Source organism: Hylobates moloch, unplaced genomic scaffold, assembly GCF_009828535.3.
Source record: "Hylobates moloch isolate HMO894 unplaced genomic scaffold, HMol_V3 SCAFFOLD_10, whole genome shotgun sequence".
Classification (NCBI taxonomy): domain Eukaryota; kingdom Metazoa; phylum Chordata; class Mammalia; order Primates; family Hylobatidae; genus Hylobates; species Hylobates moloch.
In genome coordinates, this window is record NW_026652285.1 from 104,276,921 (window position 1) to 104,296,944 (window position 20,024).

The 20,024-nt window shown below is 43.5% G+C and overlaps 1 protein-coding gene across 2 annotated transcripts in view; it reads right to left on the minus strand.

Annotated features, from left to right (window-relative positions):
- MED27 (mediator complex subunit 27) overlaps nucleotides 1–5,115 on the minus strand; it is a 228,220-nt gene extending 223,105 nt beyond the window's left edge. The window contains exons 1-2 of one of the 2 annotated variants that reach the window (XM_032165470.2): nucleotides 4,890–5,115; nucleotides 2,679–2,823 (exon numbers count right to left, since the gene is read on the minus strand). In XM_032165470.2, the coding sequence (XP_032021361.1) occupies nucleotides 2,679–2,823; nucleotides 4,890–5,092 (348 nt within the window). In that variant the 5' untranslated portion in view covers nucleotides 5,093–5,115. The remainder of the gene's footprint in view (nucleotides 1–2,678; nucleotides 2,824–4,889) is intronic. The other variant, XM_058445170.1, reaches the window with a different exon arrangement.
- Between the last annotated feature and the right edge of the window lie 14,909 nt (nucleotides 5,116–20,024).

The following is a 20,024-nucleotide window of genomic DNA, read 5'->3' on the forward strand; positions in this document are numbered from 1 at the left end:
GTATTCTTATAATCTACTTTAAATCCCTTCTAGAAAAAGGTAAGGTATAAATAAGTAATAGTCACATAGGACATTATCTGCTATAACAGAAATAAAAAACATGTTTTCCTTGCCACCCTCCTCTGAATAATTGGCAGTGGCTGCCTAGCGCCAGAACAGAGAGTTACAAGGATTCTAAGCCAATATACACACAGCCTCGACAAGAAAGAATGCAATGGTTGATTAGTGATGTCTGCCCTAGAAAGAGCAATAGGTTAAGAATCCATGTACCATCTCCACCCTTTGATAAATCACTAAAAATTAGAAAAATACATACAGTTTCATGAATAAAATATAATGTGAATTGTTTCCAGGATGCAAGTAAACGTGGAAAAAAAATGTTTTCTACAGTTGAAAACCTTAAGCAAAACTGGACTAAACCATCAAGTTTTAGAAGAAAGAACACTGAACCAGGTCAGGAAACCCAAATTCTGGTCTAGCTTGGGGAGCTATAAACAGGTCAGTTTACTGGACCTCAGTATGCGCACCTCTAAAATAAGGGGCTGAGTCTCTTAATTGTTCTCTTGTGCTGGTGAAAGAACATAGTTCTTTTACAGATGCTTAACCTCAGCAGGCCGGGGACATGGCTACAACCTCGACACCTCCTCACATTGCTCATATGAGATTTATAATCTGGGATAAATGCATACAGATATTTTTAACCTGTAGCATTTCCAGCACAAGAAGTTCCACATACATAACATTTCTTTTCCTTAATACAACCTATTTTCCACTGTGGGGCAAGGGTGGGGGTTGAAGTAGGAACTTCTAATAGTAGAACAATTCAGTGATTAAACTACCTTCATTCAAAAGTTCAGTGTCATCACTTCAATGTAAGACTAGTCATTTCCACGAAGTGTCCCACTCACTCATGGTTTTGAGATCAGCCTGAATCTTCTCACCACTGAACAGCCCTTGTCACTGTAGCCTATTTTGAGAACTTTACCCATGGGATACATCAACATGGCTTCCTTTTCCAAACACCTATCTGTGTAGAGCTGGAACAGTCCCATGTCCGGCCTAAAAAGCCGCAACAGACATCTGTGATTTCTTCATCTGCCCTGCATCCATCCCTTCTGGGAGCTCCCTCTCTCCCAACTCCAAGGAACCCCATTTCCTGTGTTTCAGGTGCTCTGAGCTGAGGATCCCACCCACGGATGCAGTGAATCATCTCAGAGGGCACCTATCAAGTTTGGGCCAGAATCCTTTTTCAGAGCCTGACATGGACACTGGGAGGTCACCAGGTATAAGAACTACGTACACCCACAACTGTCGAGCCATGTTTTTTACCCCTTGGAGAGCATCAGGACAAGACAGGAAAGCAGTCCTAGGGAGGGCAGGAGAGTGATGTTCCTGCCACACCATGCGAGCACCCTGATCCTCTCGAGCTCAGTCACAGACAAGTAACTCCCGGAACATTTTAGTTCCTTGAACCAATGAAGGCCCCCGTGCTTTTTTTTTTTTTTTTTTTGGCTAAATTTAGACCCAGCTGGGTTTCTGTCACTGGCAGCCCAGAGTTTTGGGGAAAGGCCTTAACGGGCTAAATGTATGCATTCAAGGTTCAAGTTCTTTCTTTAGTAACCCATGATAAATCACCTTCCTAAATCACAAATACAGCTCCCACAGTTCCACTTCAAACCAAAGAATACTAAAACACCCTCAAAGAGAAATTCAAAGAAAAAATTCTGCACACCAGAAAAACTCTCAAGGTTTATCTCTCATCCAAGACCTAAGGGGAAAAAACCCCACAGAAAAGAGGAAAATGACGATGGATTACTGGAGGGGGCACAACTCCGCAAACAGTTAAACAACCAACAATTCTCACAACAATTAGTCAAAGAGGCAGCACAGTATAATAAAAAAGCTTCCAAAATCATTCCTAAAATATATATTCTAGTTCCCTATCAACATAAAAAGCCCATACACACATGCACGCCACAACACATAGCACCCAAACAAAAGGAACTTGTTAGTAAACAAACGAACCATTTCCAGATTCATGAGCCTAATTGTTTCTGTTATTTTTCAACTACAGTTTAGTTTGCCACTTACAGCTGTCCTAGGGTCTCTGCCACAGGCCTGCCTGCTGAAAGAACCCATGAATATCAAACTCTACAGAGCATGTGAAGAACAATCTCCCTTAGGTGGCATCTAAGTAATTAGAGAGTCATCTAACAAACGGTATCCTAGTGATGCTCATCCATCTGTGACAGAGGAAAAGACAATACAAGAACATAATGTGCGCAGCTAAACATTTAGACACCTCCTGGGGGCCACAGATTCCTCTGCGAACCTGATGAAAGCTAGGAAGCCTTCCCCAGATATACATGCACATACCACAACATACTGCATATAATTTTAAGGGGTTCATAAGAGTTGCTCCCTATACCCAGTCTCCAGGTTAAATACACCTGAGTTACAATTTTTAATACGTAATCACCTGAGCATCATGCATCCCCAAAGACTTCAAAGGACTACAAAATAGGTTACAGAAAAATTCTACAACTTCCAACTCCATAACCCCATGCTGAATCAAGAACATGAAAAGCAATAAAAACTTACTCTTGCTTTCTGCATTTATGGAATATAAGAAAACTTGGCTTTCCATATATTAGCTCCATTTATTACATCTCCCTTACCTTGTTTGACCACTTATATGCTTGAAGGAGTTGACTATAGAGAGGAGTTTTGTCCTGCACAGGATCCAGGCTTAACAGCCCACTGTTATGAAGAGGATGGTTCTCAGATGGCTTGCCTACCAGATTGCTCAGACGTTCCAGCTCACTGAAAAGCAAAGAGATAAGGCAAATAAACCTAAGCCCACTTACACTCCAGGGTAAAGCCAGCCCCCAGGATCAAAGACTGCTCTTCAAACCATCCATCAGAAGTCCCTTAAGAAGAAATACTTTTTGAAAGGTTAAAAAAATATTTGGGACACTTAAAAAAAAAAACAACCCAAATGAGAGTTTATCTGACTTTAAAACAGAGCTTCTGGTGCCATTCCAAAGGAGGAAAAAAAAGGTAAGGGCATTAGAATCAATAAGACTCCCATAATCAGAATTTAACAACTCAAATTCATCTCTGCAGTGGGGAGGAGACTTTCTGGAATTTTGAAATGTGGTATAACACTGCCTCTCACTAAGAGTTTTCAGACCCAAGTGCAGATCATCACACTTGGCAGAACAGCAAGTACCTGAATAAATGACGATTATTTATCATTCACATAGGGATAGATTTGTACATGATGCTTCACAGATGGTAAAACTTAACAAAACAAAGAAGAGATAAGATAAACAAATGGAATGGAAAGGCACCACCGAGGGGGCTGTGTCAAACAAACACACTTCAGTCTAGCAGGAAAACCCTCGAGAAGCTTGGGAAAGCGAGCCAACAAGAGCACATTCCAGGAGTACGTTCTGAGGGGCCAGTCCCAAACTACCAACAAAAGACTCTCTAGGAACAGCTTCTTATGCCACATTCATTTTGGAATCATCAGCCACCTTCTTCTTGGCACTACTGTACAAAGATTTAAGAAGGCAAAAGGATAATGTCAGCACTCTTAACGTTTCTATTTAAAATGGTGAAGGGTTATAATATCCTGAACATTACAAAGGGAAGTAACTCGGAGAGAAAATGGAAAGAAAACAGAAGATAGGGAAGAATAGCCAGTGCATCCCCTGAAACAGGGGAAGTATTAACTGGTGCTCCGCGCTATGCCAGAGAACAGCAAGCGGATGTGGGCGTTGAGGAGGGGTGTGTGATTTATGGCAACTACTTAGGGGGAAAACAAAAAGGCACCCATCATTTGGCCACCTCCTCCTCCTCCTCCTCCATCCTACCTCCTCTTTCCATCTGGTTACTAAGGAGACCAAGTTGAAAAAACAAAAATCCAACCAGTCCAGAAATCAAAGGATGACTAGCTCACCAAATGCTTTCCCCTACTCAGGTCAGTTCTGAGAAGCAAATGGCAAAAATCCTGAAATTCTAACCTTCCTGGGAAGGGCTGACTCTCTTATAAAAGAGAAGGCAAGTTCAGGACCTAAGCAATCAATAAGTGCCTACTATGTGCCAGGCCCTTTACAAACATGCTCTCGTTTAATTCTTACAACACTTATAAAGTATAAGTGAAGAAGGTGCTTTGTAAGAAAGAGGACGAAAAGTGGAATCCTTAACCCTAAAAGACTACAAATTAAGAAGCAGGGGCGTTAAGCATAAGTAACTAAACTGGTTAAGAGATTAGAGAGTAGGTCTCTACTGCGGAAGGAATTGAACAGGAGCAGTGAGAGTGGGAGTGAGGAAACTGATCAGGTGGTTTGGGAGAGGGTAGGGGAGAAGGTGAAGATAGCTCAAGGCCTGGCCTGTTCCGTCGTGGTTGCGGGTGGGTGGTGGTGAACTGATGAAGTCCAAGTTCAGGGCCGGGGAATTGGGGCTAATCAGATCGGATGCACTTGGGTTTGGAGCCGACTGACCAGGTCCTGTCTGTACTATCACTACATTCGGATCAGACGTGATGGGGCACAGAGGGCCTACAGGTGAGAAACCTGCCAAGCTCAGAGAAGTGGAAGTTCATGGGAAAAGCATGCCTCCTTGTCAGGAATGGAACCGCCACAGAAGAGGTCGAGGATGGCGGGAGACAAACAGGACCAGGAGGCCAGGAGAAGCGAGACGAGAAAGCGGGGATGGTGTTAAGGTGTCCCTGAGGGGCAGGCAGAGGCTTGGAGAACACGAAGAGAAAGAACAGGGATCAAGGGAAATGGAGAACAGCCCCTGCCTGGGAAGACTCGAGCGACGTAGGGGCAGGGTCGGAGCGGGGCCGGTCCCCGACCCCGGCCCCTTCAGCCGGTACCTACTTGAGGTCCCGGTTGACCGAATGTAAGTTGTCCTGGAAGTGCGCAATAAAGGCCTTCTCCCGGCCCTCCAGCGTCTCCTTGTTCCGCATCCCATCCTTCAGGCAGTCGAACACCCTGCTCACGCTGGAGCGCAGCGCCTGGATGGCACTAATGGCCTGGGAAAAGGCCTCCAGGTTCACACTGACATTTATCACGTCCGCCATGTTGCCGCCGCCACAGCAGCTCTCCAAAGCCGGCTTCGCCAGCAAAAAGCCGCGCTCGCTGATGACGCAACTCCGAAGACCTCTGGGAAATGCAGTTCGCGCGGGGCTACCCAGAAAGCACTTTCTAAAAAGGGTTTCCACTTGAGCTAAACTAATGAGTGGGCAGGAAAGTGATTTTTCTCAACTTGGGGAAGTCAGGTTGCACTCTCGGTTTGCTTAATGGTGACAAAGAAATACAGAAAGTTCCCGCATTTCCCCAAACTTGCACTCTGGGGAATCATAGGGAAAAGAATTGCTCAGAGCAATAGTGTAAAAAGGAAAGGAGCATAGCCCATTCAATAAAATGAGTCCATATTCATAAATAAAGCGGGGAGAAGGAAAGTTTCTTCTTTCCGATAGAATGCCAACTCATAAATGCAGAAAGAGTGATGGAATTAGAAAATTGCCATTTGACGACCATTAGAATAATTGATTCAGATAGAAATCCATGGATGCTAAAACTAGTGGGTGAAAGTGTCAGAAAAATAACAGGTTTTTTAGGTAATCTCAAAGTATCGTCCTCCAAGATGCTTATTAATTAAGAAGAGGAAAATAATGATCCAGAGATTCCACTTCTGGGCATATACCCAAAAGAAGCGAAAGCAGGGACTCAATACTTGTACACATGTTCATAACAGCATTATTCACCAAATAGCCAAAAGGCAGGGGCAACCCAAGTGTCCATAAACTGATGAATAAACAAAATGTGATACTGGCATACAATGAAATATTCTTCAGGCTTAAGCAAGAAAATTCTGACATATGCTACCTGGAGGAAACTTGAAGACATTATGCTAAGTGAAATAAGCCAGTCACAAAAAGACAAAATTCTGTGTGACTCCACTTATATGAGGTGCTTAGAGTAGTCAAAATGTTAGAGACAGAAAGTAGAATGGTGGCTGGTTTGCAGTGAAGCACACACCTCTGAAAATAACATACATAGCATAGAGGTTGTGGAAGAAAGAGAAGGTTTGGAATTTAAACAAAACCAACAAAATGTTGGCCAAATCTGGCTTTATGGAAAAATTAAATGTCTCTTTGTCCTGTTGGCTGTAGACAGGTTTCTGAAAATGTATTATCTTTTTACTAAAGGGAACCTGCCCAAGTCCTCATGTTCTTTCCTTAGAGGAGCTGGGGTTGCATAGCTTGGAGCAGAGAAGAGGAGAGCAGGAGGTAGGTCATGATTGTGACCTTCAACTCACCTTCATGTCAACCCAAGACAAGAGTCCTCCTTGGTTAACTAGCGGCAATAACAAGAATCAGTTGGAGGAAAGCTGTAGAGAGGAAGATTTCAGCATAATATTGCAAAGGGCCATATTTAAGTCTGTACTTAAAGAGTACAGACTTGGAAAAGTTTTACAGCTGCATGGTGGTGATGGCTATACAACAATATGCTTATACTTAATGCCACAGAACTGGACACTTAAAAACAGCAAAAATGGTTGATTTTATATTATGCATATTTTACCAAAAATTTTAAACAATTCATTAATGTAAAAATAAGGGGGGATGGATAGTGACTTAATAGTGACTTCACAGTGGAGAAACATGGCAGACACCAGCTTAAACAAAAGGCCAAGGTCAACATCACCAGTGACGGGACATGTTGTGCACCTCCTGATACAATGCACTGGAAAGAGCACAACATGACCTCCGTGATATTCATGCCAGCAGTGCATAACCTGAATCGAATCAGGACATCAGTAGAACTCAAACTGAAAAATGTGACAAAATAACTGACTGACCTGTACTTTTTCAAGAAATATCTGTGTCAGGCCAGACATGGTGGCTCACGCCTGTAATCCCAGCACTTTGGGAGGCCAAGGTGGGTGGATTATTTGAAGTCAGGAGTTCGAGACCAGCCTGGCCAACATAGTGAAACCCCGTCTCTACTAAAAAGACAAAAAATTAACTGGGCATGGTGGTGGGCACCTGTAATCACAGCTACTCGGGAGGCTGAGGCAGGAAAATTGCTTGAACCTCGGAGGTGGAGGTTGCAGTGAGCCAAGATTGTGTCATTGCACTCCAGCCTGGGCAACAAGAGCGAGATTCAGTCTCAAAAAAAAAAAATTATATATATATCTGTGTCATGAAAGACATGAAGGCTGAGAAATTCTTCCAGATTAAAGGAAACCAAAGAGCTGTGATAACTGAGTGCAATGTGTGAGCTAGGATCTTCTTTTGCTGATACGATTGGGACAACTGGTGAAATCTGAGTAAGATCTGTAGATGACTTAACAGTATTTTATCAGTGATTGTATTGGTCTGTTCTTGAACTGCTGTAAAGAAATACCTGAGACTAGGTAATTAATAAAGAAAAGAGGTTTAACTGGCTTATGTTTCTGCTGGCTGTACAGGTACCATGACTGGAGAGGCCCCAGGACGCTTTCAATTATGGCAGAAGGTGACAGGAAGCAGGCACATCTTACATGGCTGAAGTGTGAACGAGGAGGAGGTGCCACACACTTTTAAACAACCAGATCTCGTGAGAACTCACTCACTATCACGAGAACAGCAAGGGGGAAATCCGCCTCCATGATCCATCCGCCTCCATGATCCAATCGCTTCCCATCAGGCCCTTCCTCCAACACTGGGGACTACAATTTGACATGAGATTTGGGTGGGACATAGAGCCAAACCATATCATTGATAATTTCATGATTTTGTTCATTGTATTGTGGTTATGGAAGAGGATATCTTTGTTTTGGGGGAAATACACTCTGGAGAGAAAAAAGAGCATCATTATGTCTACATGAAAAAGAAAATAAAATGAATATGTTTATTTAGAGAGAGAAGGAGAAAGCAGATGTGGTAAAATGTCAACAGACACAGAATCTGGGTGAAGGGTATACAGGAATACTTTGTATTATTCTTGCAAGTATGAAATTATGTCAAAATAAGTTGTTTTAAATGGCCATCCAGGCCAGGCGCGGTGGCTCATCTCATGCCTGTAATCCGAGCACTTTGGGAGGTCAAGGTGGGAGGATCACCTGAAGTCGGGAGTTTGAGACCAGCCTGACCAACATGGAGAAACCCTGTCTCTACTAAAAATACAAAATCAGCTGGGTGTGGTGGCACATGCCTGTAATCCCAGCTACTAGGGAGGCTGAGGCAGGAGAATCGCTTGAACCCTGGAGGCGGAGGTTGTGGTGAGCCGAGATCACGCCATTGCACTCCAACCTGGGCAACAAGAGTGAAATTCCGTCTCCAAAAAAAAAAAAAAAAAATAAATAAAAAGCCATCCTTAAGAGGCAGGGAAAGTCTAAACCACCGTCTAGATGGTAAGAAAAATCTTCAGTTCAGCCAGGCTTTGCTGACAAGGATTTTGAAATCGGGTAGTTCACCTCAGTTCCACCTCCTTAATAATTCCCCTCTTCCGGGCCAAGTGCGGTGGCTCACGCTTGTAATCCCAGCACTTTGGGAGGCCGAGGAGAGCAGGTCACTTGAGGTCAGGAGTTTGAGACCAGCCTGGCCAACATGGTGAAACCCCATCTCTACTAAAACATACAAAACTTAGCCGGGTGTGCACAAAACTTAGCCTGGCATGGTGGCACGTGCCTGTAATCCAGCTACTTGGAAGGCTGAGGTGGGAGAATTGCTTGAACACAGTAGGTGGAGTTTGCAGTGAGCCAAGGTCGTGCCACTGCACTCCAGTCTGGGCGACAGAGCAAGACTCTGTCTCAAAAAAATTCTCCACTTCCTCCCAACCTGACTGCACCACCTCGGTTCAAATCCTCTGGTTCTGGAAACACAAAGATGAATTCTGCTAAGAAACTGGGTCCTCACAAACCAACTATTAAACACTATTTAAATTAATTAATTGTCTCTTGCAAGAAAGCTGTTTTGTCTTGAGATTAGATAGTTGCTTCCATTTCCTGACATCTAGCTCACCTTTACAGTGTGGTCATTTATAGCTTTTCTTAAGGGAAGGGATGAAGATAACAGAAAACTTCTAGCTGTGGAGCTTTAACAAGTTATTGAACCTCCCTGAATCTGTTTCCTTCAATCTGTTTCCTGTAAAACAGACTGGTAATAATACCTATCTTCATAAAATAGCTGTGAGGTTTAATAACACCTTGCAGGTGAAGCTTTTGAAATAATGCTTGGTAGATAATAAACACTCAGAAAAGCACAGCTGTTAGGAGAAGATGTCTGTGACTTATGCTTCTCATCCTACTGAGAATTCTTTACAGAGACTCAAGCAAGGATTAGCAATGGGATTATTAGTTCAAATTATCTCTAATGACATGACCTTTTTGCTAATAGCTTGTCAATGAATTGTATCCCATAATTCACTATATTTGGTGGCTTTTTTCTTTTGAGATGAGTCTCCCTCTGTTGCCCAGGCTGGAGTGCAGTGGCGCAATCTCAGCTCACTGCAACCTCCGCCTCCAAGGTTCAAGCAATTCTCCTGCTCAGCCTCCCAAGTAGCTGGGATTACAGGGGCACGCCACCATGCTCTGCTAGTTTTTGTATTTTTAGTAGAGATGTGATTTCACCATGTTGGCCAGGCTTGTCTTGAACTCCCAGCCTCAGGTGATCCGCCTGCCTCCGCCTCCCAAAGTGCCGGGATTATAGTCGTGAGCCACCGCCCCTGGCCTTGGTGACCTTTTTTTTTTTTTTTTTTTGAGACAGAGTCTCGCTCTGTCGCCCAGGCTGGAGTGCAGTGGCGCGATCTCGGCTCACTGCAAGCTCCGCATCCCGGGTTCACGCCATTCTCCTGCCTCAGCCTCTCCGAGTAGCTGGGACTACAGGCGCCCGCCACCACGCCCGGCTAATTTTTTGTATTTTTAGTAGAGACGGGGTTTCACTGTGGCCTCGATCTCCTGACCTCGTGATCCGCCCGCCTCGGCCTCCCAAAGTGCTGGGATTACAAGCGTGAGCCACCGCGCCCGGCTGGTGACCTTTTTATCACCTTTGGAATGTAGGGGTAAGGCTTTTTCCTAAGGTTTTGGTAGAAAATATTTTTTAACTTTACCAGAGTAAAGGAAGTAAAAGTAGAGAAATATCTGTGTTCGTTGGCTTGTTTTGGTTTTGGCTTTGGTTTGTCCATTCTTTCTAGGAAAAGAGTAGAGGAGGCGAATTCTATTATCATAGTTACTTACCTTTTGGGGATTCCTGAAGGATTAGAAAATGTGACTCGTGCTGTATATTTTGTCCCCAGGAAAAAAAAAAGTACCAATCTATTTCTACCCTCACCCATATATGCCCATAAACATGAGATTTTACATACAATTTCGGGGGTTCATAGCACCACCCTCCCAAGCCCAAACATGAACCTCTCATTAAGGATCATACTCTAGCACAAACACCGTTGGGTGTCCAATGCCTGGGACTCAATAAGCACTCAATATAAGTTGGTGGAAACAATTAATTAATGCAATATGTTATATTTGCTTTCTGGATCCTCTCTCCAAATTATTCCATCTCTTTGTGTATGCAGATCCCATCTCTCCCTCATGCTTAGTCTCACACATACAATAAGATTTTTCTTTGTCTCACTCTCTGATTCAGTGGTTTAGACTCTGATTGGTGCAGTAAAGTACAAATAGACTTTCCTCCCACAGCCATTAGTTTTCAGGATTTCTCTGTGGCTCCCCTCTTCTGGGAAACTCAGAAATTGATCAGTGGAAATACACATTTCCCCTGAACCTAGTAAGGAGTCTTTTATCACGTCAACAGAAAACTTTTCATTTTGGAAAGGAATGGACAGAGTTTCTCTAAGGGGTCGTAAATTCTTGGGAATGTTGGCACTTACATGCCTGCATCTGTGTGTGTTTATGGGATATAAATTACTTTAAAGGAGTTCATTTCGAGCAATATCAGATTTTAATTATTATGATCTTATGTTTGGGTAAAAGGCAGCGCTCCGCTGTTAATATCTTCCAAAATGAACAAGCCATTAGCTTGGTGCTATTAGCTCAGGAGTATTAGAATGAGCAATCAGAATTAAAGTTGTCAGTATTTAATTAAAATATGCTGCAACTCCCTTCATATTCGGAGAGCATGTGGTTTAAGCATTCAGACTGAGAAGGCACCCTCATTAATTAATAATTATTAAGGATTCGCTAGGTGCAGAGCAATGCATTCGACGGTTGGAATATCACCAGAGAGATTTAAAATCAAATCTGCCTCAGATAAGCCACAACGTAACTAAGCCACATGTCGTAATCAGTGTGGCATAACACTTAAGACCTCGCAGGTTGCTCTGATGATTACATTAAGGAAGCATCCAGTTCTGGGGACATAGTAGGCATTCGTTTTAGTCACTCAACAAATATATATTGAATGTGCCCAACATTTTGCTAAACCTCTGGGGAGTCAATGGTACAGCCCAATAAATATCACCGAAAATATCTCAAGTGGGTTTTGTGTTCTTCCATGTTTACCTGGTTAAGGCTCATAACAACCATCATTTTTAAATTGCTTAGAATCAGGTTTTTTATAACTAATCTAAAACAAGTATGGTAAAGAATCCTCTTTTAGTCCTTTCTGAACTTTTCCTCTTATTTCCTTCCTATGATGATTTTGACACGGTGCTGATGCTGACGATGATTACCATGAGGACAATGACCCACATGATCCCAGGGACAAAGCGGACCCTGGAAGTCAGGAAATCTTCATAGACTAGGGCCTGTGGCCCCACTGGTATCTCTCAGATGAATAAGTTAACCCTTCCAGGCCTCAGTTCTTGCAGCTGGAGAATAAGAAAGCGAATGCCCTCTGGGGCTAACAATCCAAGGGTAGGTGATTCAGAGGAACTTGTTCAAGAAGGACAGGGAGGGAATCATTAACTGTCAACCCTGATCATAACCACCATGCCAGGATTCCAGGATTCCTGCATTCCTGATTCATTCATTTATTAGGGAGTATCCACCCAATAAAAGGATTAAATAAAGATCCAGGTAGAACGTGTTCCTCTTCTCATGGCACCCTCCCACAGCTTGGTAGGGGAGGCAGACACGATCAGAACATGAAACACAGTGAGGTTCAAGTGCAAGGTAAGTGACATACGTGGAGAATTGTGGAGTCCCTAGAGAGTATGGTCAGAGCATCCTCCTGGAGAGGGGAGGCTTGAGCCATACCTGCCAAGGTACATAGGGGCTGACCAGGTGAAGTGGGGGTAGAGGTAAGGGAGGACCATCCAGCCAGTGCAAAGTCTCCAGAGTCAGAAGCCGCATAGAGTGTGGAGGGGCGAAGCCTGCAGCAAGAAGCCAGAAGGGCCTTGGATGGCATTTAATAAATAAATGGAATAACTGTCGTGTATCCTCAGCTTCCCTCTGTAGGTAGGGGCGGGGCAAATGCAATAGATGGTTAAAGCAGGGGGTGTCATGTGATCAGATCTCTTTTTGCAAGTCCACTGTCTAGCTATGGAGAAAGTGGGCAGATGTGCGCAAGCTCAGAAGCAGAGAGATCAGAAAGGCAGGGGAGACTTCCACCTGCAGAACAGCCAGCGAAGGACACACAGGAGCCATACTCTTCCCATCACAGGAAGCCAGGAGGTATTTTAAATATTTTAGTAAATTATTGATTGCCCATTTGGATGCTCTTTTAATCAACCACTGGGCATGTTGTTAGGGGCCTCCACTCTCTGCCATGTTCATACGTAATTAAGTGCAAGACATCTCAGGAACAGACCCTTTTACCAACACATTAGGCCAAATCAAAGTGGAACAAAACACGCGTTGTTTGTGCAGCCTCAACCGCAGCCCATTTGAGGGAGGAATTGCCTTCTAATTCTATTACTGAGTTATGTGGATGGTGCATTTTAATCAAGAGGGTCAGTGGTCTGCCAGCATCAGAAGCTACTAAACCTGGAGTCCTCACCCAGCACCTGGGTGCAAAGGGCAAATGCCTAGCTTCCAGGGCCCCAGGGAAGGCCAGGGCACATGGGGCAGGAGCAGCTCTAGGATTTTTGTCTCAGGAGCTCCCATTCAGCTCCCCCTACCCCTCCCAATACCCTCTCTAGCTTTCCCTCCCCCAACTCTCCTTAAGACAACAAAGGGAGTGCGTGAGATTCCAGACAAAGCAACAGTCCATTCACCTTGAAGCAAGAGCCTTATTTTTCTTAATGTGTTGCTTTCTATTTTCCTGATTACAAAATACATGCTTACTTTGCAATCTGGGAAACCATAGAAAAAGCCTACGTAAGAAAATTAAGGCCAGATGAGGTGGCTCACACCTGTAATCCCAGCATTTTGGGAGGCGAAGGTGGGAGATCAGTTGAGCTGAGGCCTGGGCAACATGGTGAAACCCTGCCTCTAGAAAAAATACAAAAATTAGCCAGATGCAGTAGTGCTTGCCTCTAGTTCCAGCTACTCAGGAGGCTCAGGAGGCTGAGGTGGGAGGTTCACTTGAGCCAGGGAGGCAGAGGTTGCAGTGACCCAAGATGGCACCACTGCACTCCAGCCTGGGCAACAGAGTGAGATTCTGTCTCAAATATATATATATATAGCCAGGCAGGCATGGTGGCTCATGCCTATAATCCCAGCACTTTGGGAAGCCAAGATGGGTGGATCACCTGAAGTCAGGAGTTTGAGACCAGCCTGGCCAACATGGTGAAACTCCATCTCTACTAAAAATACAAAAATTACCTGGGTTTGGTGGTGCAAGCCCATAATCCCAGCTACTTGGGAGGCTGAGGCAGGAGAAGTTGCTCGAGCCCAGGAGACAGAGGTTGCTGTGAGCTGAGATCAAGCCACTGCACTCCAGCCTGGGTGACAGAAAGAGACTTCGTCTCAAAAAAACAAAGAAAAAAAATCAAGTTATGTATAATCCTACCACTCCACATTTTGATTATTTCCAAATATACATTCTTTTACAAAATTAGAATCATAGTATTTGGAGACCTCCATCTTTCGTAATATAGATTAAATACTCTATCATAAAATAGTCTTCCAAAACATCATTTTAATGACCATCAAAGATTCTATTCAATGGCTTTGCAGAATTTATCAAATTCCCTATTGCTGATGGCTTAGGTTTCCTACCTTAAGCGATACAGCTGTGGACATCCTAATTTGTAAATCTGTGTGTGTGTAAAGTAGACACATTCCCTGCAATTGATGTGTGGTCACCGTTTGGCTAGAAAACGCCTTCCCTGTTTGGGAGTAATCATGCAGAGGACAGCCAGGAGCCTGGTTTTCACCTCACTGGTATCACCAGTCCATTACTGGGAGGCAGTGGGTGGTAGAGGTGGAGAGAGAGATGATGATATGGTTTTGCTGTGTCCCCACCCAAATCTCATCTTGAATTGTAGCTCCCATAATTCCCACATGTTGTGGGAGGGACCTGGTGGGAGATAACTGAATCATGGGGGTGGGTCCCCCACACTGTTCTCATGGTAGTGAATAAGTCTCATGAGATCTGATGGTTTTGTAAGAGGTTTCCCCTTTCACTTGGGTCTCATTCTCTCATTCTCTTTGCCTGCCACCATGTAAGAAGTGCCTTTCACCTTCTGCCATGATTGCGAAGCCTCCCCAGACACGTGGAACTGTGAGTCCATTAAACCTCTTTTTCTTTTCTTTTCTTTCTTTCTTTTTTTTTTTTTCGAGATGGAGTCTCAATCTGTCGCCAGGCTGGGTTGCAGTGGCATGATCTCGGCTCACTGCAACATCCATCTCCTGGGTTCAAGCAATTCTCCTGCCTCAGCCCCCTGAGTAGCTGGGACTACAGGCATGCACCACCATGCCCAGCTAATTTTTGTCTTTTTAGTAGAGACGGGGTTTCATCATGTTGGCCAGGATGGTCTCGATCTCTTGACCTCACGATCTGCCCCCCTCGACCTCCCAAAGTGCTGGGATTACAGGCGTGAGACACTGCACCCGGCCAAACCTCTTTTTCTTTATAAATTACCCAGTCTTGGGTATGTCTTTATCAGCAATGTGAAAACAGACTAATATAGATGGAGAGACTTTAGGAGAGAGACAGACAGACAGACATGTGCTCAAGTCCCAGCTCTGCCACTTTTGGAGTGATCCCATTATAGAAGTGTGGCCACACTAACAAATGCATAAAAAGCTACAGGTGGTTTGAAGGGAGAAGAGTTTATGGTCTTGCATAATGCGTGGTCTGGAGATACATAATGAGAGGCTGATGCCAGGGTTCATCAGCAAGTCTCCTCTTTCATCAGTCTGCCCCACCACACTTAACCTCATCCTCATTTCTGTCACTTCATGGTTGCAGGATGCATTATAGGCAGGAAGAAGGAGGAAGCAGAAGAGGTGGCACCAGCAGACATGCTCATGCCTCACTGGCCAGAACAATGTCACATGGCCACCTCTATCTGCACAGGAGGCCAGGAAGTCAAGTTTTTCTTTCTTTTCCAGCTTCCGTTAGCACTGCTGGCAAGAAGAAATAGAATGTGAGCTACATGTTTTCTAATAGTCATGTTTAAAAAGGCAAAGAGCCTCATACCCACTAGGCTGGCTATGATCAAAAACAAAAAGAGCTGGGCGTGGTGGCTCACGCCTGTAATCCCAGCAATTTGGGAGGCTGGGGCGGGTGGATCACCTGAGGTCAGGCGCTTGAGACTAGCCTGGCCAACATGGTGAAACCCCATCTCTACTAAAAAAAAAAAAAAAAGAAAAGAAAGAAAATTAGCCGGGCATGCTGGAAAATTAGCCGAGCATGGTGGCACACGCCTGGAGTCCCAGCTACTCGGGAGGCTGAGGCAGGAAAATCGCTTGAACCCAGAAGGCGGAGGTTGCAGTGAGCCAAGATCGCACTACTGCACTCCAGCCAGGGTGACAGAGTGAGACTCCATCTCAAAAAACAAAAACAAACAGAAAGTAACCAGTGTTGGCAAGGATGTGGAGAAGTTGGAACTGTGTGCACTATTGGTGGGAATGTAAAATGATACAGCCACTGTGGAAAACAGTATGGCAGTTCTTCAAAAATTTAAAAATAGAATTACCATATGATCTAGCAATTCCACTTCTGCATATATACCCAAAGAATTGAAAGCAGGGTCTCAAAGAGATATTTGTATGCCTATGTTCATAGCAGCGTCATTCACAGCAGCCAAAAGGTCTAAGCCACCCAAGTACCCAGCAAATGAGTAAACAAAATGTGGTCTAGAAACACAATGAAATATTACTCAATTCTGAGGATAAAGGAAATATGACACATCTTACAACATGGATGGACCTTGAAGACATTATGCTAAGTGACTAAGCCAGGCACTAAAGGACAAATACCGTATGATTCCACTTATGTGTGGTACCTAAAGAAGCCAAATTCATTGGCCAGGCACAGTGGCTCACGCCTGTAATCCCAGCACTTGGGGAGGCCCAGGCGGGTGGATGATGAGGTCAGGAGTTCAAGACCAGCCTGGCCAAGATGGTGAAACCCTATCTCTACTAAAAAAAATACAAAAATCAGCCAGGCACAGTGGCAGGCACCTGTAGTCCCAGCTACTCGGGAGGCTGAGACAGGAGAATTGCTTGAACCCAGGGGATGGAGGTTGCAGTGAGCTGAGATCACGCCACTGCACTCCAGCCTGAGCAACAGAGTGAGACTGTGTCTCAAAAAAAAAAAAAAAAAAAAAGAAGTCAAATTCATAGAGACAGAAAGTATAGAATGGTGGCCGCCAGGGTCTGGTCTTCAGTGAAATTCATACCTCTGAAGAGAACATAGAATAGAGGTTGTGGAAGGAAGAGAAAGTTTGGAATTTAAACAAAACCAACAAAATATTGGCCAAATCTGGCTTTACAGAGGTTTAAGAGGTCCCTGGAGTAGTCGAATTCGTAGAGATAGAAAGCAGAATGATGGATGCCAGGGGCTAAGAGTAGAGAGGAATAGGGAGTTGTTTTATGGGGACAGAGCTTTGGTTTGACAAGATGAAAAGAGTTCTGGAGATGAGTGGTGGTGACGGCTGGACAACGATGAAATATGCTTAATGCCGCTGAGCTGTACACACAAAACGGGTCAAGATGGCCAATTTTATGTTATATGTATATTGCCACAATTTTTCAAGAAAGGTAAAGAGACACAGTGATGTGGTTTGGCTGTGTCCCCACCCAAATCTCATCTTGAATTATGGCTTCCGTAATTCCCACGTGTCGTGGGAGGGACCAGGTGGGAGGTAATTGAGTCATGGTGGCGGGGCTCTCCCGTGCTGTTCTTGTGATAGTGAATAAGTCTCATGAGGTCTGATGGTTTTATAAATGGGAGTTCCCCTGCACAAGCTCTCTTGCCTGCTGCCACGTAAGATGTGACTTTGGTCTTCACCTTCTGCCATGATTGTGAGGCCTCCCCGGCCATGTGGAACTGTGAGTCTATTAAACCTCTTTCCTTTATAAATTACCCAGTCTTGGGTATGTCTTTATTAGTAGCATGAGAACGGACTAATACACACAAGAATTAATTTTAATAATATATTTTATTTAACCCAATATATCCAAAAATTATTATTTTAATCTGCAATCAATATAAAAATTACTAATGAGATAGTTTACATTCTTTTTTTACACTAAGTTTTTGAATTCTTTGTGGATCTTACAGCACATCTCAAATTGGACATTAGCTACCCTTTAACGATTGTGCCACATGCAGCTAAGTGTCTACACTATTGGACAGCTCAGTAAAGATTGGCATGGGAGAACCAGGAGTGGGAAATAGAGATTAGGTCAGCCAGCCTCACCCGTCTTTGAACCTTGGGTGGGACACTCAAACTCCTTGAGCTGGGAGATGGTGGATGGGTGGGTGATAATAACAACTTCTATGGTTGACACAAGGATTTTATTGGAAAATATGTGGAAAGCCCCCAGTAAACTCTCTGGCACACAATAGCTGCTTTTGCAAATAGTGGCAATTGCTATTCATGTTTCCATAGAGAATAAAGATAATAATAAAAAGGACATTATATAAACTTTTTTAAAAAGTTTGTAAGATAATAAGGGAAACTTGAATATGTTTTGTATGTGTGTGGGTTTTTTTGTTTTTGAGACAGGGTCTCACTCTGCCACCCAGGCTGGAGTGCAGTGGCTTCATCACCGCTCACTGCAACCTCTGTCTCCCAGGCTCGAGTGATCCTCCCACCTCAGCCTCCCAAGTAGCTGGGAGTACAGGTGTGTGCCACCACACCAGGATAATTTTTGTATTTTTTGTATAGACAGGGTTTTGCCCTGTTGCCCAGGCTGGTCTCAAACTTCTGAGCTCAAGCAATCTACCTGCCTCGGCCTCCCGTGCCTGGGATTACCATGCCCAGCCATGTGTGTGTTTTTAAAGAGTCCTCTTTCAGAAGTACATACTGAGATATCGATGGGTAAGATTATATGTTATATGGAGGAGCAGAGGTAGATGGGGGAAGGTGAAACCAGATTGGCTATCAGCTGAGAATTATTAAGACTGGGATTCATTCTACTGTTCACTCAACTTATGTTTGATAGTTTGATAGTTTCCATAATGAAAACTTTAGAGATTTTTTTATTCTTTATTTTTGTTTTTAGGGACGTTATGTGGGTACTCAACATGCCTTGAGTTTTTCAGATTCTAAGTTGTTATTTTGGGAATTTCTTGGTTCTTTATTTTGTTGTTAGAGATGAGGTCTCCCTCTGTTGCCCACGAGTGCAGTGGCATGATCATAGCTCACTACAACCTCGACCTCCTGGGCTCAAGCGATCCTCCCAACTAGCTGGGACACAGGTGTGTGCCACCATGCCCAGCTCAGGAATTTGTTGGTTATGGTGACTGCCTGGTAGAAATAAACAGGCCATGCGGACTCTTGGGCACCATAAGCAACCTGTCCACTATCCGCTGTGATGGTCATTGCTGGAAGGGATGAAGATAACATGATACTACTAGCAATCACTTTACTTCCTCTGCATAATATCAACAGGAAAATGACTTCTGTTTTTATCTTTGCCCAAAACATTGATGTCTTGTGTTGTTTGCACTGGGAGGAGATAGTTGAAGTCTGTCAAAATGGTAGTTGATTCTATTCAACTGTTTGATTTGTGTGTGTGTGTGTGTGTGTGTGTGTTTTCATAACAGATGTAAATATGTAAAAGCTACCTATGGTAATCACTTTTATCAATTGTTTAATTACTCAGGTGAAGACTAATTTTTTAGAAAAATAACAGCTACATTGAGCTATAATTTACATACCATAAAATTTATGCTTTTAAAGTGTGCATACTTTATATATCCACAAAGTTTAGCAGCCATCACCGTTATCCAATTCCAGAACACTTTCTGTCCCTCTCAGTCTGTGGAAACCACTTTCGGTCTCTATGGATTTGCCCATTCTGCAAAATTCATGTAAATGGAATCATACAATATGTGGTCTTCTGTGTCTGGCTTCTTTTACTTAAAATAATGGGTTTTTAAAAGTTTCATCCACATTGTAACATGTGTCAGAACTTCATTCCTTTTTATGGACAAAAGGAGTGGATAGACCACATTTTGTTTTTCCATTCAACAGTTGATGGGCATTTGGGTCGTTTCCAATTTTTTGACTATTATGAATAATGCTGCTGTGAACATTTGTGTATAAGTTATTGTGTGGACATATGTTTCCAATTCTCTTGGATATTTATCTAGGAGTGGAATTGTTGGGTCATATGGTAACTCTGCTTACATTTCTGAGAAACTGCCAAACTGTTTTTCACAGTGGCTGCACCATTTTTCATTTCCACCAGCAATGTATGAGGGTTCTTATTTCTCCACATCCTCATAGACACTTTTTATCATCTGCCCTTTTGATTATAGCCATTCTTGTGTGTGTGTACTGGAATCTCATTGTGGTTTTGATTTGCATTTCTCTAATGACTAATGTATTAGTCAGAGTTCTCTAGAGGGACAGAACTAATAGGATAGATGTATATATGAAAGGGAGTTTATTAAGGAGAATTGACTCACACGATCACAAGGTGAAGTCCCACGATAGTCC